This window comes from Canis lupus, chromosome 17 (assembly GCF_048164855.1).
Source record: "Canis lupus baileyi chromosome 17, mCanLup2.hap1, whole genome shotgun sequence".
In the NCBI taxonomy this organism is placed as follows: domain Eukaryota; kingdom Metazoa; phylum Chordata; class Mammalia; order Carnivora; family Canidae; genus Canis; species Canis lupus.
Genome location: NC_132854.1, coordinates 33,729,180 through 33,754,501, shown reverse-complemented (window position 1 = coordinate 33,754,501; position 25,322 = coordinate 33,729,180). Strand labels below are relative to the sequence as shown.

Genomic DNA, 25,322 nt, shown 5'->3' with positions numbered 1-25,322 from the left:
AAGATAATCCCCAAACTATTTGAAATGTTCTAATTATTTCCTTTTAACCCCAAGACAGTTTATGGTTAAGTATAGAAATTTTTGAGAATATTTTTGCATAAGAAATGTATCCATATTTGACACTTGTAATAACTAAGAGAATAACTAATAGAATATGTCCTGCTAGAAGCTAACTTTATGAATCTCATTGGAAATATATAATTTAAGCAATGACTAAATTTTTTTAAATTTTAAGTTGAAATCTTATAAAATTTATATGCAAAATCAGAACATTTGGAGAATTTAAGAATCACCATACCTAAAGTTTAATAGATTTATGAAAATATTGAGTTCTTGAAATGACTTGGTATTAATCTATTAAAGGTTTTTTTTTTTAAGATTTTATTTATTTACTCATGAGTGACACAGAGAAAAGGCGGAGACATAGACAGAGGGAGAAGCAGGATCCTCACAGGGAGCCTGATGTGGGACTCAATTCCGGAACTCCCAGAACTCTGGGATCATGTCCTGAGCCAAAGGCAGAGGTCCAATTGCTGAGCCACCCAGGAGTCCTTCTATGAAAGTTCTTAAAAGAGAAAGCATATATATTAAATTTACAGATGTAGTTTTTAAATGTTCGAGTGCCTTAGAAACATATGTTACATTTGCTAAATTTATAAATACAGTAATATTATCTAGATGTTGAAGTAAAATGTTAAGGAAGAACTAAGCTTTGGAATCTTTAATAATTATATATTTATTTTAAAAATGAAATAATTTCTGCAGAGTCTCTTTTTTTTTTTTCTAAAGATTTTATTTATTTATTCATGAGAGACACAGAGAGAGAGGCAGAGACACAGGCAGAGGCAGAAGCAGGCTCCATGCAGGATGCCCAATGCGGGACTCGATTCAGGGACTGAATGACCCTGGGCTGAATGAAAGCAGTCGCTAAACCGGTGAGCCACCCAGGGATCCCTCTCTTTTAAGGATGTATACTCAACCTCAAGGTCCAAAAACACCTCAAGGATATAACAAAACCCACACATTTTTTTTTTTGTAATGGTGAACAAATTTCACATTACCAATTGTGGGAGAAACTGGCCCCTACATCTCTTCTATGCAATGCACTGAGGACTTTACATTACCTGTGCAGTGTCCCTGCTAAAGAAAATGTTTAATTTGAATCTAATCATAAGGAAACAAATCGAAATTGAAGGACACATTGAAAACAACTGACCTAGATTCTTTGAAATTGTCAAAGTCATGAAAGACCACCATCAAAACAAACAAACAAACAACTAAACGAAAACACCAATAAAGAAAACAAAAAAGAATAGGAAAAGAAAAAGGGGGATGGTGGCTAGGCTAATGATTGTGTGACCCTTGGCTGGATCTGGGTCCCCAAGCTAAAAGTCTGTAAAGGATATTATTGAGACATTTTTACAACTTTGATGGGAACACATGCTTGCTCTGAAGGGATAAGGTGGTAAAATATTCAGGGGAGAAGACTTAAAGACTTCTGCAACTTGCATTTGAACAGTTAAAAAATGTGTATAGACAGTGTGCTAGCTGAATCTGATGGATATATGGATGTTCACTGTTCTATTTTTGAGCTTTTCTGTAGGTTTTAAAATTTTCAAAACAAATAGTTGACTGAAAACCTCAAGTCACAGTGAACCCATTTTATTCCCTTATGAAGCTCATGAGCCTCAAGAAGTTGGCCCCAACCTGTGGCACAGGGAACTGGCCTACTCTGAGGGTTCCCTTGCCAAAGATAGGTTCAGGGATGTGCTTGTTTCTGAATCTGGACCAATGAAATAGGAAGAGGGTTTTGCTACAGGTTTTTCTTCCTGTTGTTGCTTCTGGGAGCAAGTCTCTCTGTTATGCTTGTACATGGGTATGAGGCCTGGGACTTTGCAACCATTTTACTGCCAAGCTGAGATAGAAGCTGCCAAAAGGAACAGGGATGACAAAAGTTTCAGGGATAAATCAATTCTGAAAAGATTATGGTAGCTTTGGTCTTCCAATTATGGGAATCATTTGATTTAAGCCAGTTGAAATATTACAGCCAAATACATCATCTGCTACGAACCACATCCCTCATGAAATGACCTTCTTATCTCTATTTCAAACTGTAACTGGCAGCAGAGTTTTCAGGAGGGACTACTTTTATTTAGCAAAATATTTGGATTGGTCCTATAGGAGGAAAGGTAAGACCCTTAGGTCAGGGAGATGAGAACTAGCCTGAGTAATCAAGTAGAAGGAGGCATCAGGGTTCTCTTGAGAAACAGAAGCAGCAGGGCGTGGTGTGTGTGTGTGTATCTATATCTCTATCTCTATCCCTTATATCTCTATGTATAGACAGATTTACCTTAGGGAATTGGTTCACACAATTGCAGAGGCGTGGTAAGTCCAAAATATGATGGGGTGGACTGGTAGGCTAGAGACTCAGTGGCTCAGGGAAGGGTTGCAGTTCAAATCCAAAGGTGTCTACTGGCTGAATTCCTAGTTTCTTAGGAGGCAGTCAGTCTTTGTTCTATTAAGCCCCTCATCTGATTGAAAGAGACCCATCTACATTATGGAGAGTGTTCTCCTTTGCTTGAAGTCCACTATTTAAATGTTAAATTTATCAAAAAACAAAACAAACAAAACAAAACAAAAAAAACCTTCACAGAAACAACCCAAAAATGTTTGACCAAATATCTGAGCACCGTAGCCCAGTCAAATTAACATATGAATTTAATCATCACAATGAATAAACTGGTCAGTGTGAGAAACAAATACACTGGGATTTGCCCTGGGAGATGTTGGGAAGGACAAAAGGAAAGACAGAGACCAGTCAGAGACTTTCAAACTTAACTTTTTACATTGGACCACCTCATATGCATGCCAGTGTGTACATAACTGAAACAAAAGCTACTCTTTATCTTCTTTGCTCTTTCTTCCCTTCCCTTCCTGTCCCGTCCCTTCTGTCCCTTCCCTATCCTTCTCTCCCCTTCCTTCCCTTCCCTATTCTTCTCTCCTCTTCCCTCCCTTCTCTATCCTCCCCTCTCCTCCCCTTCCCTTGTATTTGTGTATGTGCGCACTTGTGTAGTAAAGCTAGGAAGAGGCTGACAGGACAGAAAACGCATCAGACCTTAAAATGATCACCTAAGCCAAGAGACTAAGTTGATTGTGATAATGCAAGCAGCCATGCTTCCTTTCCTCCCAGAGCTGCATATACCCATAAAGTTCACAGAAATCTTGGGGAGGGCTTTCATATGGAATTAGGGATCTGAGCATCCGCATGCAATATAGATCTCAGGGGACATGGAGGCCCAGCTGGTTACCTGTGTTACAGAAGCCATTCTGTCTACCTTTAGACCTTCATGACACGGTAGCTAGTCCCGTGGTGCTAATCCATTTATATTTTCTACTATAGAAATTGTGTATTTATCTACCCTAGTAGGATGTAACCAAAGTAGGTTTGTAACCAAAAGTATGGTTTGAGATTATGTCTTAGGTACAATTTTTATGTTTTACATTGATTAGTATAATACCTACACAGACTAATAACTCAAATATGTGTTTTTCCTGATTTTATGCATGTAGAAATCGTTACTAGGAAACACAGTAACATTGATGTGTCACGTACGAGTGGCTGAACAAATAAACTTCATGAAATTTCCCAACCATTCCCCCATTATTTTAGATATAGTGAATATAACTTAAATGTTCACTTATGATACAGAATATTGTTATATATACTACAAAATAATCAACAATCAATGTCTAAGTGACTGTGGATTCGTGCTAAACATATTACAAATCAATGACTCCAAGTCATCAATGAAAGGTGAAGTAGGGTCCAGAAACCCTCGATTAGCAACAGAATGTAGTAGCCACACCAGTGTCAGCTTAAAGGGCCCTGAGGATGATCGGTGATGTTCATCCTCATGACTGCATCTACCTTTTGACCTGGTCTATGATCAAGCTTAAGAGTTCAGAGGAGTCTGGGCCAGTGGCAAGGCTGCTATTGAGATGCTAGAACTGACCTGAATCTTTGGTACAGTGTGAAAGTTCCAAGGGACGTGGATATTATGGTAACTCATGGCACAGACTTGCAGTGCCTTGCAGTTCTCTCCAGGGTAATGGATTACAATGTATCCACATAAACTGTAGCTATAAAAAAAGGGTGCATCACGATGGCTATCCATGTGTTTAAGCAATTCTAGGACATTCCTGAGTGAACCTGTTTTTAGCATACCTGCTCAAGTCTAATGATGCTGATGTCATTGTGGACTCATAAAACAGTTTCTCTCTGTCTCTGTCTCTCTCTCTCTCACACACACACTTGTGAATCTAACACAGTGAAACTGTAAAAGAAAAAGATTGTGTAAAAGTTGTTCCTGTACAAGGAAAATGTAATTTATTTCAGAAATAATCACTCAAGTGTATGAGCTGTGTAGGCGTTCATTGGTGAATTTAGACTAAACAGGAAGTGATGTAAATTATACTTATTACACTGCTGGGAGAGAAATATATTAAATCCAGACAGCACTCAGAAAAAGTACAAGGAACTCATTGTGTTGAAGGAAATGTGCAACTTTGGTGGGAAGACAATGCACTATATGGTATGAAAACCATCAGTGGCCATCTGGGACTAAAAAAATTTTTAGGGAGCATGATTTTATTCTAGCACTGATGTATTTCTTTCTTCTTTGATAAAGCCCCAAGGTATTCTAATCCCAAGTACAATGCCATTTTAGTACTTTTAGCCATTTCATGCTATTGTTTTATAGTTGTTATATTGGAGATAGTACGAAACAATGAAACTATCAATATATGGACTAGAAATCTTAGCTATGATGAAACAACCAGAGTAAAGAGATTGAGGAAATTACAGAATTATCTAGCACTTATATAATTCCACCTATTGCTGAAGTCTCCAGGAATCACTCAGAAGAAGAAATATTAACAAGAAAATTACCTTGAGAGTAAAATAGTATCATGTGATCTATTCCATGACATTTGTCTCATTGGTCTATCCTTATGATAAAGTTTCCTGGGATGAACTGAAAAATAAACAAAACACATAACTGGGGAGCTGGTTTGGCTGTTTGCATGGCCTAAAGAGGACTCTCAGAAAATCAGGCCAAAGACAAATTTAATGTCCAACTTACCGTTTTGGTACAAAGTCATACCCAAAATGAAGCAATGGAATGAATTAGGTTCAGCCTTACAAGTTGCTACCCTGCTCACCACAGTGTAGAACAAGACTGACCTCTCTAATTTATTGGCCTCTGCCTTAATGGAGTATTTCTAGCATGGTGTAACTAAGATATTCACAAATAATTTAGTAAAAATGTACTGATCACCTATCCTCTATTACCTTTCTATATAATTGTTAGTAGTATTTACTACCATTCTCATTGTAGAATGGATTTTTCTGGTAGATCTTCAATTGAAGGACATTATGCAGGATACTTTGATTCTTCAAGTACTTATTTTAGCAATTATTCAAAAGATACTCTACTCATTAATGGTCTTATTTTCAAAGCTTCATAATCCAGTCTTCTTAAAAATGTACAGAAATAAACTAGCTTTGGCATGTGCTGGAAGATACATGAGATATGAAAAAATAATTCATTCAATTAGAGATTCCATTTTCGGCTCTGAAAGATGTATCTTTTTCATATAACTTCATATATCTGGATCACTTTTTAGTTTTACATTCAGTAAAATATTAAGTTAGGAATACTTCTTCAGGGGCTCGTTATGAAATAGAAGTCCCGCTCATTTTTGAGTATGCAGTATATCTCGTTCTGTGTTTCAAATCACTATACACAAGTGGTAAAACTTTTCATAACAAAGGTTTAATTAGAATGGTTAATAACTATGATTTCCAAAGTGTCTGTGTCAGCCTTAGTAATAATTAGGGAGTTTTGTTCCATACAAAATGCTTTATTTAACCTTCATGCCTTCATTCAGATAATTATACAAATGCATACAGTTAAAGGTTTAAACTCTATTTCGGTTCACAGCTCAATTCATAGGAAAGTTGAATACAGAAAAGCAATGCACCAACAGAATATGTCTGAGACACCATTAAAAACGATAACACTTGTTCATTTAAATCTCTGAGAATAGACTGGAATAATCATCCTCTGAGAGAATCTCATTAGGAGGGTCTCCCTTTACATTATCATAGGGCAAAAAAAAAAAAAAAATCACCATTTTACAGTAAAAGGAAAAAAGCTCTGAGTATATTTACAATACATACACTATACATAAATACAAGAACAACACTTACATAATATTAATAAACTTATAACAGGGGTTGCCTAAACACTACAGAGTATATAAATGCAGAGGAAACTATTGGGAAATTAGATCTTTAGATAAGCTGGAGAAATAAATTCATTTGCAATTAAAACTCTGAACAGAAAACCAAATGAAGATTTAAGAAATTAACACATTTGCTTGCCAGCATCATTGAGGGGGTTTTGTCCTTTAATGCATAGGACCTCCTGTGGGCATTCTGACTCTCTGGGGTCAGAGACCCAAGAGTCTTTTGTAAAATTACATCTGTTAAGTGAATCAGACGCAGCACATCTATTCAATTTGCTGTTCAGAGGCTTCGAGCCTAGAATAACTGTTTTGTAAACTAAAGGACGTTTTTGTATTTTTACACAGATGGATCGTGTGATCCAGTCATCATGTATAATGAGCTAAGTGTCAAGGAAAAGGAAAAAGATGCCTGCTTGACTTGGCCAAAGATGATATTTTTCTTTATTCCCATATATTTTTTTCAAATACTAGTGAGAGATTTATTCAGAAGAACATGACGTTTGAACTGACCCCCACACACCAAGAGCAACGTCTAGACTACTACTAATTATAACTAAGTCATTTTAAGTGGCAGGTGGGTATCTTAAAGGTGGTCTGTTCTCATCGTTTCACAACACAGAAAGTTCTGAGTACATTCTTCAATGGACAAACATGAATTTGCTGGTTTCTCTTTTTTAAAATGAGCATGTTATGATACACATAATTGCATTATGATGCAGGATGACATAATACATAAGACGATGTTTTCAAGCTGGTTTTGTAAGTAGTTATCTCACATCCACAGAGAGTTGGTTTGCCATGTGATGCAACGTGTCCCACATAGACATGGACGAAACAATACAGCCACCATTCCGTGGGGGGTAGGGGAGGAGGATGGTGATTTCTCAAAAATGAATTTTTAAACACAACAAATTGCGGACAGACAAGTTGATAGGAAAGAGCCTTGAATATAGGCACCAGTGCCCCAGTTCAACAATACCCATCCAACGTAATGACGTCTGAGGAACAAAATGTGTACTGTAGTCTGGATGTAATTACAAAATTCTGCTATGGGAAAACTAGAAACACAAGTAGGGCAAAAGCATTTTTCTATAATGTTTTATGCTGTATCTTTGGAGCATGAAATTAGCAAAGGGAAGATGCCAGTACGTCCCTGAAATGTCTTACTTTTTGATTACTAGAGCACTTTTCCTAGAATTTGACCCAAATTCTACCTTCCTCTTCACCCTCATTTCTCATCAAAAATGAATCTCTGTGAAAGTCTTGGTACGCCTGTTTTGGAAAAAGCAAGATATAATTCACACAGAGTCATTGGTTTTTGCTTTGCACAAAGGGCGGACTCCAGTGTCTCAAACATTTAAAATTTCTAGAGATGAAACCCAGAAAGGAAAAAAAAAAAAAGTACTGATGTGACTATTGTCACTACTCATCTCTTTTCAACTCACTTAGAGTTGTGGTTTTGTTGTTGAGAAATTGTTGCTTGTGAAACCCAATTAACGGAGAAGAGACCCCTTCCCACAGTGACTTGTGCATACGTTACATTTGCTCTCAGCACAGAAGGGAATTGGTTTATACAGGTTTTGTCTCTTCCCTCGGCCAAGTAACAGGGAGAAAGATCATAATTCAGGAGATTCATTTTCAGAAAAAAGAAACACCATGAGAAATGACATTCTCTTAATGTTTTCTAAGCCCATTAGTATTTCCATGGATCAATACTGTCAGAAACTTTGTCCTACACAGAAAAGGGGTGGGCGTTGATTCCTCTGACATCGGACAGCTTCTTACATAAATTCAATTAAACCAACAACAGTACTATAAACAGCTTATTCATCAGAGTATTTAAAACATTCCAAGGTGGTACTGTCAGGTGAGAAGGAAAAGGGATTCTCCATTCTCTCTCCTTGCTTGTCATCTGAATGTTTGTGATCGCCACCCCCTTAACAGCTGCCGGGGGTGGGCTCTGTTATTAACAACTCACTCTATGGAGGTGCAAACTCCAAATGCAAATTGAGCAGATTCTAGAAGGTCTACAGGTGGAAAGGTTTTTCTTATACCTACAAAGAAATACGTAGAATTGAGAAAACCCACTCTGGCTAAGATGCTTCTAGTCTTTAAAATGTTTTAATGATTTGGGATCTCCAGGCCAACCAGTTAGAAGGAAGTGACAAGTTCGGGGAGACTGGTCATTGCTGTGTATTTACATGCATGATCCTTCATGCATGACTTTCCAGGAAAAGACGGACTTCAAACCTTAGCTACCATTCTCATATCATATGCTGTCTCATACTTGGAAAATAGGGCTACCCAGCCAAGAAACTACTTCAGAGTTAGAAATACGACAGCTTGGCTGCTGGGAAGACAAGTGCAACGTGGTGCAGTGGGCAGAGTTCAGGCTTCAGAGCCAGAGATGTGTAGCTTCACATTCCCACACTGTCGTTCACTATTTCTGTGTCTGCAGACAACTCAGCCAACTCTCTGTGTCTCAGGTTCCCAACCATAAAATGCAGACCTGTTTACGGATTAGAGGCAACGTGTCTAAAAGGGGCCTAGTAGAGTGCTTGGTGTAGAGTAAGAGTTTAAGAAAGAATAGCTATTGTTTTCATGGTTTGCTGAATTTTGGACCTTCTCATTTAGCACTTTTAGACACCTCACAGAAAACAGCCCAGCCAGAAGACTTGACTTTAGTGAGATTAAAGACCCCAGCTGCTTCCCTCGGACACTTCATTGGTTCTTTTGCATCCTCTCCTGGCACGTTTCCTTCTCTTTTTCATTCTTTCTGAAACTTAGAGGAGGAAACAGTAGATGGTTTTCTAGGCCTGTGGTCTGGTTCTGGAGAAATACGTAGATCACTGTCCATTGTGGTAGCCTTCCCTGGCTAAAGCCTGAGTGTTTAATCACAGTTATACTTTTTAAAATTGCTCTTACCAAATGTTTGGCTCTGAAAGAGTATAATTTTACTGATAGCCCTCAATAGCTTGTTTGGGTGGATTTGTGCTCTGCGATGGTAAGGCTGGACAATTTCCAGGGCTCTTGCCTATTCGTATAATCTCATTGTACATTTCTATTCATGACTCCACTTCTGGCAGTAAAATAATTACAGGAAAAAGTAGGGAAGTTCTGAATGTAAATCTGGTAACTTCCAGGACCAACTGCAAACCTCGGTTAAAGCAAGGCTTACTAAGGGTCAGCAGTCTTTAGCAGACTTCTCAGGGGAGAAATGATCGTGTGGATATTCATCCCAAAATGGTTCTTGTATGAGAACAGAAAATATTAAGGAGAAAGGAATGAAGAAATGTAACGATGAACTTGTGCATTTGATATTAGTGGACAAAACAAAGGAGAACAAACAAATCTCTCTAGTGTTTTGCTCGAAATAAATTGGCTTTTGTTGACTGAGCAAAACTTTTTGAGCCACACAAGGTGTTTTGCAAGTTTGGGGCAAATCGGTGAAGTTTTTATCTTAAAATTTTAATTGCCATATGCCAGAGTGTAAGTTGAAGAGAACTTAACGTTCAGATTTGCATTCCTACATTCTGTAAGTAAGGTTAAATTAAGAAGTACTAACATAAACAAGATTAAGTATATTTAAGAATCACAAAAGAATTTTTGTGGCTGTGTGAAGATATTCAATTTACTATGTGCATATATTTATTCTGTGTGTGTGTGTGTGTGTTTCTCAAACGTGGAGAAAAAATCCAGTCTAATGAAGAATTATTGCTGTGTAAAAGTATAGGAATATCTCATTGGTCATAATGTCTATTGACAGGCACTTTCAGCTTTTAATTCATTTCTGAAAATGGGCATTAGCTTATTCCTATTGCCAGTATAGATTCATTTAACATGTGGCCATACCCATAGCACTTAATCTTGTCAGCATGTAGCTACACTTAAAACTATTCGTTCCCTCTGGAATTAAACACCTTATGGCTGTGTTTTTTGTTTGTTTGTTTGTTTTTGTTCTCATCAAGAACTGGTTCACTGAGGAGGAAGATAATCGAGGAAAGAGAATTGTAGATGATTCTCTTTAGCACAAGTAACATCCTATGCAGCTATCTCCCCCTTTTTCAGGCAAAGACGTTTTGAATTTAGAATCAGTTGTTTGCAACTTAAAATGACTTCCCTGTGTTTTAAACCATCCTGGCTAAGTTGAGACAAGTGGCCACTCCATTTTGTCAGAACACAAGGTGTGTGCTCTGCCAAAGTGGAACAGAATTCCCATGGCAATATTGCTAATTGTAAGATATACAAGGCATATCTGAACAAGTTTCTTTTTTTTTTTATTGTGATGAAAACTAGAAGCTCTTTTTTTCCCAACATACTTCATCAAACTATTTACAACCTCTGTAAAATTTGCGAGTTTGAAAATATTTTTCCACTATCACATATGTTTACGAATACAGCAAAATATTTTCACTCTATTTTTTTAAAGATGCAGTATCCTATTTCATTTTCTTATGAAAATCTGAATTTCTATTGCAACTGCACAGTATTCAGCATATTTAAAGTACCAATGGACATGGGTTGCTAAACAGATATTACTCTATAATGAAACTGTGAAAATATAGCATTTTTAAATTTTTATGTACACTTAACTATAAAATGCAAGCAAAGTCACATAGAGCATTATAAGCTGATTCCCTAATAAGGTAAATAACTTACATTTCTAGACAGCATGGATTATTACAAATTCATTCTTTTAAAAAAGTTCCTTGTCGGCATTTCCTAGCCCGCTGGCTGCTGCGTATGCAGGCGTGTATGTGCTGGGTGTGCCTGTACGGGGAAGTGGAAGGCAGTGTGGGGAGAAGTAGAAACGTACTGTGGAAGACATGACTTACCAAACCCCTTTTCTCAACAAAACCAAAATCAAATTGAGAAGATTTTTTTTTTTTTTTTGCACGAGATGCACTACCTCAGACAAACTGAAGGAAGAAATTTAGTCAATGAAATTAGAGAATACATTTACCTCCTCAATTTACAGGCGTGAGTACAGAGCAAAATCTGAGACAGGACTATGGACTATGAGTATTAAGGCTTCCCGGGCCTGATATGATCCATGAGAGTTCTCTCACGTTCATTCCCTCACATGTAGACTGACACTCAGGTTTCGTGGGTGCTGGTTTTCTTAACATCACTGTCAATCCTTGCTATAAATGTGGAAACATCTTTATAACAGCATCATGGCTACATTTCTAAGCAGTCGTAACAACATAACAAAGGCGTATTAGTATATCTGAAGGTCTCCCCTCACAGGACTTATTCCATTGCAGCTTTGGTAAGTATAATAAATAAAGTACAGAATAAGGAATACTGCATCTTTATCCATATACATGTTATCGTTCTAACGAACTGATTTCAAAGTGCAGAATGATATTTACGTTTAAAACACAAATGGCAAAATTTGAAGTTAAAAAAAAAGGGGGGGGGATTGTATAAAAAGGAACACAATCCTTGTATAAGCTCTTCCAAATTTTCAACCACAATGAGAATGGCCTTTCTAACCACCTAGAACTGGCATTTGTAAACACTGGAGCATTTTGTAAGTTCTTTCCCCCTCACCATCCTCTTCCTGGTTTCCACTTTCCAAACTTTAGAGTGAATAAAAAGTGCTCTTTTTTAAAAATGCGGGTTGTTCCTGTTACTCAACTGCTTTTGAAAACCAACGTCCTATAGTGTTTTGTCGAAGTAACGCCAGGCAGTAGTATGTTCTTTATGGGAAAGCCATTAGGAATTTTAGTCTAAACGTCTTAATAGAACTTAAGACAAGTTATCAAGCAGCCTTCTTTCTCAGAGTCCACACAGAATCGACAGGAGGGGGCTTGAGGTGGATGGGGAAGTGGGAATCTGCTTCCTAACACCTTCAGGTCAGAATATAAGGAGGCAATCTATTAAAACTACACAGTAACTTGTAACTCTTCAAATAATGTTAATTGCCCTGAATTCAATCTCTACAATGCAAAGAGATGGTCAGGTCTACCACGGCTTCTCAAGCCATTACGGCTGCCCGTGCAGAAGTTCTCAAACATGCACGTACAACCCACTGCAAACTGAAGAGCTCCCAAGTTAAAATCAAAGAATGCTTCTAGTTAGGGGACGGCCAAGTCCTGTGGATTCTGCACCTTTCCTGGTGTTCATCATCTACTACTGTGCTTTTTTTTAAAAGAGGCTAGAATGGACCCAGATGAAATGGAGGAGGCCTCTCCATGCCTGAAGATTCCTTCTCTCCTATTTAAAGACTTCATTCCTTCTCTCCCCAACTGCTTTCCTTTCTATGCGGCAAAACGAGTAGAAAACTCACCAGGGAGAGTTTGCTATGTTCCAGGACGAGCCCCGGGTGAGATCAGCAACTCGCTCACTCACGGTTTGTGCTTGGATCCCTCTTTAGAAGTCTCGAGCATGTCAAGGGGTGGGGTGGAGAGGATATGGCGTAACCCTGACTGGTTTTAGCGGTTGACTTACCTTCTCAGTCTGGTTTCCGCTCTCCGAGGGTGAGGAGAGAAAGCTCACTTCCCTGAGCCTTTCCTATGTGATCAGAGAGGAGCAGCCCATTTAGTTCTGTGCTAAATTTAAATCAAGCTGTCACTCGGGAAGCTCCCACTGCCTGTCAGTTCTATGAATTCCAAAAACCGTTTCTCCCTGTAACACGTTCAAGACCTCTCTGCACAGAGAAAAGACCAGCCCATCTTATGAGAGCAGGAAGCATGAAATCAGGTCTACCCTGTACCCGGGTGATTCACCTACTGACTGCCAACCAGGTTCCCAGGCCGCCAGGGAGGGAGGCATGGCCGTGTTGGCCACTCTCTGTGTTCTTTGCCACCGACCAGGAACCAACACTGGTATGTAGCAGGAAATCTCTTTCTATCCAGAATGGTCACAGGCAATGAGAAGTGGGAATTGTATACAGTACAGATAAAAAACTTTCCAGTTGGTTAAAAAAAAAAATCAAAAAACCAAAAAATAGTGCTTGGTGGGTCATAGATCATATAGCAAAAGAAGTTATTTCTCAATAGAATCAAAGCCCTTGTTTGAGAGAAACTGCCTGATGAGTTTTTCAGACCTGGCAGAAATTGCAGAGCACATAGTTTTGAAGATAGAATTTTACCTGAAAATCATTATGCTGTTGCTTGAACATTTAAAACAATTCCTTTTGATAGCATCCCACACGAATTGTCCTTGTTTCAATGTTTAGAGTTCCTTGCTTCGTCAGAATAAGATTCTCTGAATTTGAAGAGGATCCTAAAAAAGGATAGTTCTGCAACCGGAAATTATTTCAGAATGTTCAAACACTTAAAAGTGAGCTAGGAATATTGTGAGGTTGATTTGTGCAATTCCCCAAATCAAGTGTTTGTAATTAAGATATATTGCAAAGGTCTATGCTGGCAACCTTGTATATCTAAGCTATAAAAAATCTTAACAACAACAACAACAACAACAACAACAACAAAAAATGTCACCAAGCCCCTTAGCCACAAAAAGCTGAAAAAAAAAAAGAACAGCTTTTAGTGGGGAAAAAAAAATACGGTATTTTTCTGAAAGAATGCTTGTTGGTGATGTATTGCTTTGTTTACTGTATACTCCGCTAGTTGCAAAAAAGGCTCATAATTTTAGGGGGTGGATGGGACTGTAATCTCCCCTCACCCTCAGCGCAGGATGAGTGAGCTCAACATCCCCGTAGATGCCGAACGCAGAGCCGCTGGGCTCTGACACGGTTTAGAAAATGAAATCTGTATAGAAGAACCTAATGGAGAGTCACTTAGCCTTGGCTCTCCAAGTGAGGAAATTAGCACCATGTTAGGCTTTCCTCGGGGAGCACTCTCTTTCCACTGACTCGGTTCCAAGGAGAACTGACCCATTAACCCAAGGGTTAATTCCCTGCTCTGCCTCCTTGGCCCTTCTGGTCACTAAATAACTGTTTTCAAACACGAAAAGGGGAGCATAATCTTTAATTGTGGTACTCAACCGAGCAGGACAACAAACAGCAGAAAGATGACCTCAGTGCCGTGAGTGTAACCAAGACCTCTAAAATGCTGGGGTGTTTTTTACAATCCCTTTAGTAAGTATGAAAATTGGTAACGTGAGTCCTCAGTGAAGTTATTGTAGGAAAGTCCTTTTATTCATTATTGCTTTTCTCCTCAAGAGGCGCGTTATTCCATCTCTGCTTTGTCTGATTTTTCATGTTCACTGACTTTGCCTGAGCAGCCCCACCTCTTACCTTGGTGCCAGTGTGTCTAAGAAAGTTTGTTTGTTTTTTTGTTTTGTTTTGTTTTTTCTTTCCCCTGATTCCTTGTAATCAAATACTAGGGGCAGGAAGAGATGATGCCTAGGTGACAGAGCACTGCGATTTGAAGTGGGGCAGTAGTTTTTTTTTTTTTGTTTTTTTGTTTTTTTTTTAGACAGGCTCTTCCTATTCAACTACAGAACACCTCTGTGCTCGTCCACGCAGGGGCAGACACGGGGACTACACTCCACCTGCAAATGTCGCTGCCCCTCTGCTCGAACAGATGAACGAAACAGAATCAAAACAAAACAAAAACAATCAACGACAAACAAATGAAAGATTCAATGTTGGTTCTCTTCGGGGCATGGCATAATGACAAGTCGCGGGTGGTGCTACCTAGATGCCGTCACGCTAGTGCCAAGGGCTGCCTGAGTGCCCCCCTTTACTCTCGGGTCATGGAACTCTCCAACAGGCTTCTTCTTCTCTACTTTCATGCTGCTTGCTGGTAACAGATGGGATGTGTGTTCTATCTTACTGAGACAGTAACTAAAATTGCAGTAAAAAGAGGGTAAGGGGTGGGGACGATGGGAGAATCATCCAAATTTAAAAGGTCTCGCTCCAGCCATCAATTTGTGGCGGGCGACCTTCAAGGTATCGATAACAAAGTGTCTGACAGCTCGGAAAAACGTACAAGCTACAAACATCTTGAAATGGCAGAGTACACAGCACGGGGGCCCGTGCCTGTCTCTTCAGCGTTTGTGTCACGGATCTCCCGGGCCAGCGTGAGGACGTTTCTCGTGTAGTCGTGATGGGGGTTACCTGCAGACCGGAAGGAGAGGTGTGACTTCTTTTGTCCTGCTCTGCTTTCAGACATCGTGGGATGGTGATGCCCCTGTGTGTGGACACTGTGGAGGGGATTCAGCCCTGCTGAACGGGGTGCCGCTAAGAGACCCAGCTCTTGTGCTCCGCTGGGCGGGCAGCAGTCCTCACACCAGCATGTGCCTCCGGCGGTGCAGTGCCAAGTGGTCTGACCGGGAAAAGCTGCGGTCACAGTCCGCGCACTTGAATGGCTTCACTCCCGTGTGTTTGCGGTAATGCCTCGTCAGTTCGTCCGAACGAGCGAACTTCCAGGTGCAGCCTTCCCAGGTGCACTTGTAGGGCTTCTCTCCTGGAAGACAAAGGGACACACGCTTTGATGCTCCGCCACTTTCCCACGATCACCAAGGCAGCGCTATGTTGGGGGGTCGGGGGGGGGGGTGGGGGCACCTCTGCTCCCACCCAGTGCTCCGCGTGGTCATCTTTTGTCAGGAAACCGTACCAGCCTGCCAGCGGGTCTGGCCTCAGTCGGGTGGGGGCTTTCGATCTCGGCTCTCCTGCTGTGACACCTGGCAAGTTAGGGAACACTCCACATCCTCACGGATCGGGGAACTTACTTTTCGGCCCAAACGGCAAAAGGCATAGACTGATCACTACTGGATAAGAGAATCCCAACCGGTTGGCCAGAAAGGCATTTTTACATCGCTACCGAGGCCGCTGGGGGCTCTAATGCTCCAATGCCAGAGACTCACAAAGAATTATAAAGGGTGATTAGTTATGTTTGGTTTCGCTACTCCTCCCCTAACGTGCATCGCTTAGACGGTTTAAGGCTATTTCAGGACGCAGTGTCCATGTACCAGTCATTGGGAATATGCACAAAGTTTCATCAAAAGGTAGAGCACTCCGCCGCTCCCCAGAAATTAGGTATGAAATACATGTCATTCATAAATATCTACTTTCTGCTGGTCTATTGGAAAAGAATCCCAGATAGCTTCAGAGTGCAAAGTTTAAATAAACACTCTTTTCAGGGATTTAACTAGGGGGAGCCCTGAGGAATCATCAAGTTGGTTTTAGTGTTGAAACTCACAGTGAAAAGCAGTCTGAAGAAGTATGTAATTTGACCGGGTCCTTCAGTCAACTTGCAAGGACAGTAAAATATGCAAAGGCTTTGCTGGGAAAAGATACACTATCCATTGTCCAAATGAGCTCCCAGGGGGAGAGAGACAATGGTTGACCCAGGTGTGGGATTTTTTTTTTTTTTTCCTGGCTCTCATTCAGAATGGATGCCCTGTCCCCAAGCAACCCCACAAAAAGTTATCTCTACTTCTGTTCCTTCCATCCAATAGTCAACAACTGGCTTCCTGGCCACACACAGTCTTTGGTGAAAAGGCCCTAAGACAACGAAGGGAGCCTTTTGCAGATTCCTATGCATAGAGCTGCAGGGTGCGTACTGTTAACTCCACTTTACAGATGAGAAAACGGAGGCTCAATGTAGTAAAGTAACTTGCCCAATGTCAGAAAAAAAGATGTATTTGGCTCCAAATCCAGTGCTTTTCACTATGCTACAGTGGAACGTATAATTCTTTTCCCATGTAAACTTTGTCACATCTTCAAAGTTGGTTCTACTTTCTCAGGTACGCCCAAATCATGCATTTCTTATTTCTATTATATCATCTATTGCAATATATCATGACGATTTTATTCAGATGCCTTTCTCCTCTACTCGTTTCTGAATTTGTGGAGGGCAAGGACTATGCCTCTACCATTTCAGTATCCTTGGAGCCTAGAATAAGTATCAAACAAATGCTTGTATGAATCAGCAAAACTGCCACACACATACACACAGAACCACTAAGCTGTGTGAGAGTACAAGTGATGCCTACATGGGAGAATTAGCCTGAACTGGACCCAACAATTTTCATTCAACTCTGAAATAAATGCTATCTATATGGGTCCTTTTGGGATCAAGTGACCCTTTCAGAAGTGAGTGAATAGCACAGACCAGTTAAATCTAGAAATGTTGATGTGCTAATTGTGGGCCACAGAAAGCTCCAGGTTACTCTGAAAGGGCTCCTTTCAAGTAGAAGCCTTCTGAGTAGATTAACCCAAAACCTCAACCTTTGACTCATTCCAGATATCCTACGGAGATGAAAATCTTCAACTGCAGGTATCTATTGACCCAAGTTGAACAGAAATTTAAAAAAACAAAAATCAGCTTAAAATGATGGAGTGTCTCCTACCTAGTATATCAGTGGCAACTGTTAACATGCCTTTATTTACATGTCCTCCCCATGCGTTTGTGAAATTTATGTCATGCGTAAAGATTCTAACAAGCTGAGCTTGATATAAATCATGTCTTTGAAAACTCATCCATCTTTGGGGCACTGAGCTCAGCAGGTAGACACTTAGCCACCAAGAGGCATCTCCTGGCTCTCTCTGTCACTCTAGAACCAGCTACAGAGAGTGTAAGGCCTAGGAAGGAAAGAATACCAGGTTTTCTTAATTGAAGGATGGGTGTGGAAGTGTCAAATGTGTATGACTCTCCTTGCCATTCCAGAGTGAGAGGAAGGGGACACGTAGCTGGGATGAGCCTGGAAAGTAAGTAGAGGCCTGGAGGAGACAAGAGCTTCTAGTCTTATCTTGGGAAGGATGTTAAAGGTTTGAATGGCCCACCACTGGGACAGTTTATGGTTCTGGGTGCTCTCCGGATTTCCTTGTACACCCAGAGTAGGCACTTACTACTCTCTGATTTCTTTCTCACTATTACAATAATAGTCTTACTGTTACTTTCATTTTGGCTGTTTAATAATGGCATTTATGTCCGTTCTACCTGCAAATCCATAGCACAGAATGGCTCTTCTAGGCTAAAGCAAGTCTGTGGCCTGGTTTTTGTATAACCTTTGAACTTGGAGTGGTTTTTATACTTGGTATGTGGTTGAAAGACAATATCAAGAGGACAATTTCAAGGCATGTGAAAATTACACGAAATTCACATTTTAGTGTCCATAAATATGTTTTTGTTGGAACACAGATGTACATATTGTTTATGGCTGTCATCCAGTGATGGCATAATTGAGCACCATAATAGGGAACGTATGGCTAGTGATGCCTAGAAATTTTCTATCTGGCTCTTTACAGAAAGTTTACCGACCCTTGATGTATGGGAGGCACCTGAGCTTTTTGCAGGCTTGCTGATTATGTTAACTTATTGAACTGGAGTCCATAATGCATGCTCTTAATTCGGGATGGGTGGGTGAGGGAATATTTTGGCTATAGAATAATAGCTTATTCTCCACTTAGGACCCCAACTAAAATTCTTTTTTTTTTTTTTTTTAAAGATTTTTATTTATTTATTCATGAGAGACACACACACACAGAGAGGCAGAGACACAGGCAGAGGGAGAAGCAGGCTCCATGCAGGGAGCCCAACATGGGACTCGACCCCAGGACTCCAGGATCATGCCCTGGGCTGAAGGCAGGCGCTAAACTGCTGAGCCACCCAGGGATTCCCCCCAACTAAAATTCTAACAGTAATATACACACTTGGTATTTCATGTCAACTGCTTTAAATTGAGAGTTCTGGATTGAGTAACTCTCTGAAAAGGCTCACTCAATCCAATCTGCGTTTTAGAAATAGTTTTAGGATCTTTTCTGCTCATTAAAAATTGAAGAAGGTCTTCCCTATGTGAGTGAGTCACAGTGATGAAGGCTCCTTCCCAAGCCCTTTCAATACAGTTGTTTTACAAGGTCACTCCGACCCATGATGAGTGACTCTTCTACTGAATCTGGAAGGAAGGCATATGGAGGGAAGTAGTTTAGCAGTGTGGAATCATTTCAAATATGAATATTTTAGGGGGTGGGGCACAGGGAAAGCAGAACTGATGGTAAGGATTTCTGTGAGCCCACAAAGGTGGAGCAGGAAAACTTAGTGCAAAATCAGAGAAGTATTCTGTGAGGTGGAATCAAGCACAATAAGCAATCATGAAAGACAAGGCCAGGTGAAATGGTTCATGTGAAGTGGGTCAAAAGGCACAAACTTCTAGTTACAGAAAAACCAAGTCGTGGGGATCTAATGGAATAGCAGGGTAACACTGCATTATATATTTGAAAGTTGCTCAGAGTAGATTATAATTAAAAGTTCTCATCATACACACAAAATCATCTGTATCTGTGTTGACAGATATTAACTACACTTACTGTAGTGATCATTTCACAACATATACAAATACTGAATCACGCTGTACTCCCAAAACTGATTTAATGTACTATGTCTCGAGAAAGAAAAATAAAGATGAGGCAAAATACAAGAGGCAGACGTGTACATCCCTATTCTTGAATAAAATCAATGAAAATGAAAAACAAGCTACCAGGGGCTAGGTGATGAATGAAGGCATATAATGAAGAATGCAAACCTTTTCCAGTAGGGAGCCGGGAGGGAGAAAGCATATCTGAAAATAGTAAACTGAATTGCCTGAGTGATAAGTCAATTTTCCTCAAAAATTTCTTATAAAAGGTATACTTTCTTTTTAATATCCAGGAAAACTTAAGCATATTCCTTGCCCCTGTTGCCTCATTCATAAAACTGCAGTTTGGCTATTTTCTCTCCATGCTTAAAAAAAAGAAGAAGAAAAATGAAAATGGTACCTTCAAATCTCTCTTCAAAACTAGAGGCTGAACTACTGGGAGCAGGGGAGGAGATGGCCACTCTGACCAGGCAGAGAGCTGACTTCTGCCCTTTGCTTAAGAGAGATCTAAGTTTTGAGTATACCTGCCTACTGCCTGGCATTTTATTAAAAATAAAATAAGATCAATAAATGCTCTTTTTGGACCAGTCAAGTTCTAGAAGTGGATAAAAGAACAATTTAGTGGCTACTGCATTGTATTAAACTGTACATTGTATCTTATGCTTGTGCTTTAAAGCAATTTAAAGGCTACAATCTTATAAACAAATTAGGGTAACAGAAACTTCCTGATGTGAGTAAAAACTTATTAAAATGATAAATGCGTTTGTATGATTGATTGCAGTATGCATAAATGAGCCCTGAAAGGATGCAGAGGACAAAAATCTTTCTTCCATCTGTCTTCTTTCCTTTAAAATCTTCCTAGAAAAAAACAAAAAAAAAACAAAAAAAAAACTAAATTTAATGTTAAGAGGTCAGTGTGGTAGGTACCGAATGGTAAGTGCAATTTCCAAGACAATTTCCGTATGGAAAGAATTGGCTTGGATGATGAAAGGAGTCAGGCAACTCACAGGGTCTGTGCTTCTACTGCACATAGCTGCTGTGCATCAGGCTGAATGATGGTGACAGTAAACATGATTTCCAGTAATTTCTTCAGGAACTGTGAATTGTCCTTCAACTCATTTGAATTAGATTTCTGCAACTGTGTTATTCAGAAACTGTTTTCCCTAGAAATAAGCTAAAAATAAGAATAGCATGCCCACCTTCTTCCTTCCTTTTGTCTAATTCGCAAGTACCCTTAGAATCCCTAGTGGCAAAATCTTTGAAAGCGTAGTTAATAGTTTTCAAAATAAGTGGAAGTTTTGACTCCACCATCAGGTCATCTTTGATCCTTGTTTCCTCTACTAATCCCGTGAAATAATGAAATGATAGAAAATGGTATCATACATATCTTTACCAATAAGTTTTAGTAGGTGATTTTTCTTTGCTAAATCGAGATATTAAGTTGTTAGTGTCTACGAAAAACTGAAGGACATGATCTGGCTAATTAATTGGTAGCTTAATCCGACACCATACCTTAGGGAGCAGTTTACTAACTTGTAGATCTTCAGTTTTGAAGCGTGAAGTTCTCCATGTCCCATGACAAATCCAAGCCATTTCCACACTTTGTGTTAAAAAAAAAAAAAAAAAAAAAAAAAAGTATCTGGCCATTTTTGAGCACAATCTGTCCTGCTGTGTTCTTTAAAAAACCTGGACTAAGCTATGAGAACCTCTGAAAAAGGAAAATGTTAACCAAAACTAATAGCAAGAGTTTCTATTTTTTAAAGTGGAACAGTCCTATAAAGATGAAAAAGAGAAAAAAAAAGAACAAATGAGGTTTGTTAAGTTTTGTTACAAAATACTCTTTTTAACTCCACTTTTGCGGTTCAAATTAAGTATAATTTTTTATGCATAATTGCCTCTGTGGGGGGTGTATGAGTGCGTGTGCGTGTGTCTTCACAGGCATTATTTGAACAGAAGTCTAATTAAGTGTCCTGAGAAAATGAAACTCGTGTCAGGGTTTTTTTTCTTGCAACAGTCAACAAACTGATTTATGATGAGAACCCCTGTCTCCTTCAATCTTGGTTAAAGAAAAGGATTAAGAGTCACTAAATGCATTTCCATGACATTTACCCAGCAGAAGCATAATAAAGTCTAAAGAAAACACCAGGTATTGAATGGATTCCCAAAACCCACGAAACAAAAATAACTTTTTCTGGTACCTCCCATCTTACCATCTGAAATGCTGAAAGGTAAATGTGTACTGAGACAAAAGACAGGTTGCCCTTTCATATTAAAATGACGTGTGAGCAATACACAGAAGAGGAATGTGCAGTTTGTAAAAGTCTGGGTCAAACAAAACAGCCATGTTCTCACATCAGCTTTTCTCTAATATTTTCTCAAGCAACTGAAAAGGAACACCTTTTGCAACAGGAAGCACAGGCAATTTTTTTTTTTTCCAGTTCAGAAGTGCATTTCTGAAATGCGTCCCTGTTTAACTTTTATAAAGTTACTGGGCCCCAGACGCTGACAAATGAGCTTCATTACACTCAAGGCTCAACATATTTGCTGTGACAATCTGTTTCACTTGAGGAATGGTATTTGCATATGGGGGGGTGGGGGTGGGGAAACCAGAATCAAGATTCCTATCTTGTCCTCTGGTTTCTGTTCCATTAGTTCATAAAAGTTCACACAATTTTAGATCAGGGAGGAAATCGGGTACTTTTAAAAGGAGGAAACAGAAAACTAGAGCTGAGATTACAAAGCACCTGACTTGTCCTCAGGGTGGACCAGGCTGCTTTCTGTCTTGGTGGTGTTAAGGTGGCATAAAATAGTGAAGGCTTTGAAATCAGGCAGGAAGCCTGGTCAAAGGCTGGCTCGGTCATCGATCTGCAATTAGGTCTCAGGATGGAGTATTCGGCTTTCTGAAGCACTGTTTCCCCATCTGTCAAATGGACACACTGTTCCTATGCTTGTGAAACTAAGAAGTACACATGGCACATGCCTGAGAAATGAGAGCTGCTTAATAAAAGACTATTTAATTTTATAGTTATGAAATTTAAGGTTTTTCTGTTTTATTCCCCCTAAGAAATATAAGTTAAAAATAGATCCTATTTGCTATTAAAAAAAAAAAAATTAAAGGATTTGTGGTAACCGGATGCAAATCTTGATCTTGATTTTCTTAACATTTTAAGTTTAAAATTACTTTACAGGCCAAACAGAACAATGTAGTATTTTATAATTTGACAAGATCAAGTCAATCAAACACATAATCAATGTTATTAGTCTCCACCCCCACTGAATTGTCTGGGCTAAATTAAGTGTCTTTTTCATTATGTGTAAATGAGACCAAGTGGATTTGTTCTTTCATCCCCATGCAATTCCATAGTGGATATTTTTAATAAAAACAATATTTGCCAAAGCAGATAACACTTTCCGTGCACCACACTTTGTTCTAAGAGCTTTACGGATGTGAATTTTACCAACTTCCTAATGAAGTGGTTGCAGTAACCAACCCCACTTAACCCAGAGTTGGCTTTCTGTAGAGGTGGGATTTGAATCCCGGGAGTCTGACACCAGAGCTCTCATTTGAACCTCTCCTCTGCCTTGCCTCCTGATACGTTAAGTCACTGCTTTAACAAACCAGGATATCTGGTCGGAGCTGGATAAACAGGCTGAAAGTGTGAATTAGGACTTATAGGACAGACAATGTGTTAACACAGAGACTAGCCTTTCTCATGTGGAAATCAAGTATAAACGAACTAAAATATCCTATAACAAAAACATACTTAACTGAAAGCAAAAAGTTCAAGGTCTAAGGGTAATACTTTATTTGGCTCTTCGGAGTTTATATTTCCATGTAGTGACAATATTTATTTTCCAATGTTTCTGGTTATATTTTCCTTTCGGTTTCTTTTGCAGAGACTTCTTCCTTTACCTGTCACCTAGATGTCTACTAGGATTTTGACTCTGACTTCTTCTCACCTGCATATGTTCTCCTTGGCTCCCCTGGCTTTCACCACAACTTGTCAGGAAAAGATTCCTAAGAAGCTACACCTCAGCCTTTCTCCTAGGAGCATTACGAAGAGATCTACCATGGAAGTGGCAGTCCAAAAGCAATCTCAACATGATCAAAACTGTACTTAGCATCTACCTAACCAAGACAAGTTTCTGCTTCTGTTTTGTTATCTGGAAAAAAGGCAATCCCACCCCTGAGGTATCAAGTTATAAACTTCTCTGGTTGGGGGGATTTCTGGGACTCTTCACCGTCACTCTCTGCTTGCCCCAACCTGATGATTACACCTGCCAGTTCTGCCTTCCAAATATCTGTCCAGTTTATCCCCCCAATGGTAGGCGGTCTGTCTTTAACTTCTTGCCACCTTCCACCGATACCAATTTTGAATGGTTCTGTTTCTCTGTCTTATGTGCTACCCCTTCCAATTCCGTCTGGGTTATACTAGAGGGAAACTTTCTCAAGGACAATCTGATCATGTTGCTCCTTGGTACCCTGGACACATCCAAATTAAACTGTCATCACACCCTACTATGATTGCTGGTTTTCCTGTCTACCCACCCCACTCAGCAGTTCTGTAGAGGATGGCTTTGAGCTTTCTTTATCCCTATATCCCCAGGGCCTACACAGCTCAGTGCTAATAAATGCTTGTTGGTTCAATGAATGACACTTTAACTTCAAAAACCTCATGTTCTTTTAAAAATATAACATGCAACAGTCAATTTAAGAGTAATCTAGGGGCTGGGGGCACCTGGTTGGCTCGGACAGTAGAGCTTGTGATTCTTGATCTTGGGGTCATGGGTTCAAATCCCATGTTGGGTGTAGAGCTTACTGAAAAAAAAGAAAGGCTTCCGGGTGGCTCAGTCGGTTAAGCCTCCGATTCTTGGTTTCGGCTCAGGCCATGATCCCAGGGTCGTGAGATCGAGACTCCATTGGGCTCTGTGCTCACTGAAGAGTATGCTTGAGATCTTCTCTTTCCCTCTGCCCTTCCCCCTGCTTGTGCTATCTCTTTCTCTGTAACATAAATAAAATCTTAAAAAAAAAGTAATCTATTTTGTGAGGCAGAGTCCATCTATCTCTAGCATTCTATCTATTCTACTACCTTTTCAATTCTAATTAATTAGAATATGTATTTTTGAAAGGGAAAATAAATTTGGGAGGTTTTATTTAAAATGAGTGCCATTTAAAGGTCTGGTCTGCAAACAAATTATCTCATTTTAAGCCTTTAAAATTAGTAATATGACATGTGATTGAGTCTTCTATTTTGCTGCTCAAGTGAGGATTAATTGTGTTAATCTTTAAAACGATATATTTACTTTATAATTCTGTTTATTCTTATTTATGGAGATTTTAATTGAACTATCTTAAGTATAATAAACATTATTTTTAATATATTCTTTAGGAGTATATATATTTTCTGCAAAGATACAACTCCTCATTATCATTAATAATTTCATTAAACAGGATGCCTGGGTGGCTCAGTGGTTGAGTGTCTGCTTTCAGCTCAGGACGTGACCCAGAGTCCCAGGATCGAGTCCCTACATCGGGCTCCCTGCATGGAGCCTGCTTCTCCCTCTGCCTATGTCTCTGCCTCTCTCTCTCTCGTGAATAAATAAAATCTTTTTAAAAATAATAATTTCATTAGACAATAAATTTTATATTAGCATCAGTTAATTTTGCCATTCAGGATAGGATGACCAAAACTCAAAATCTAGGGGCACCTGGGTGGCTCAGTGGTTGAGTGTCTACC

The 25,322-nt window shown here is 39.5% G+C and overlaps 1 protein-coding gene and 1 long non-coding RNA gene across 16 annotated transcripts in view; one reads left to right on the top strand and one right to left on the bottom strand.

Moving 5' to 3' along the window:
• Window positions 1-373: 373 nt before the first annotated feature.
• Window positions 374-25,322, bottom strand: part of KLF12 (KLF transcription factor 12) — a 590,400-nt gene continuing 565,451 nt past the window's right edge. For 12 of the 15 annotated variants that reach the window (XM_072782791.1, XM_072782795.1, XM_072782790.1 and 9 more), the window contains one exon: window positions 14,643-15,692. In XM_072782791.1, coding sequence (XP_072638892.1) covers window positions 15,511-15,692 — 182 coding nt within the window. In that variant the 3' untranslated portion in view covers window positions 14,643-15,510. Of the gene's footprint in view, window positions 566-4,225; window positions 4,335-4,948; window positions 5,034-5,812; window positions 15,693-25,322 lie in introns of those variants that run through there. The other 3 variants (XR_012009964.1, XR_012009965.1, XM_072782792.1) reach the window with 3 other exon arrangements.
• LOC140608020 (uncharacterized) lies at window positions 12,802-25,172 on the top strand. Its single transcript, XR_012009967.1, has 3 exons — window positions 12,802-13,142; window positions 23,482-23,776; window positions 25,037-25,172. It is a non-coding gene; the product is annotated as an uncharacterized lncRNA (long non-coding RNA).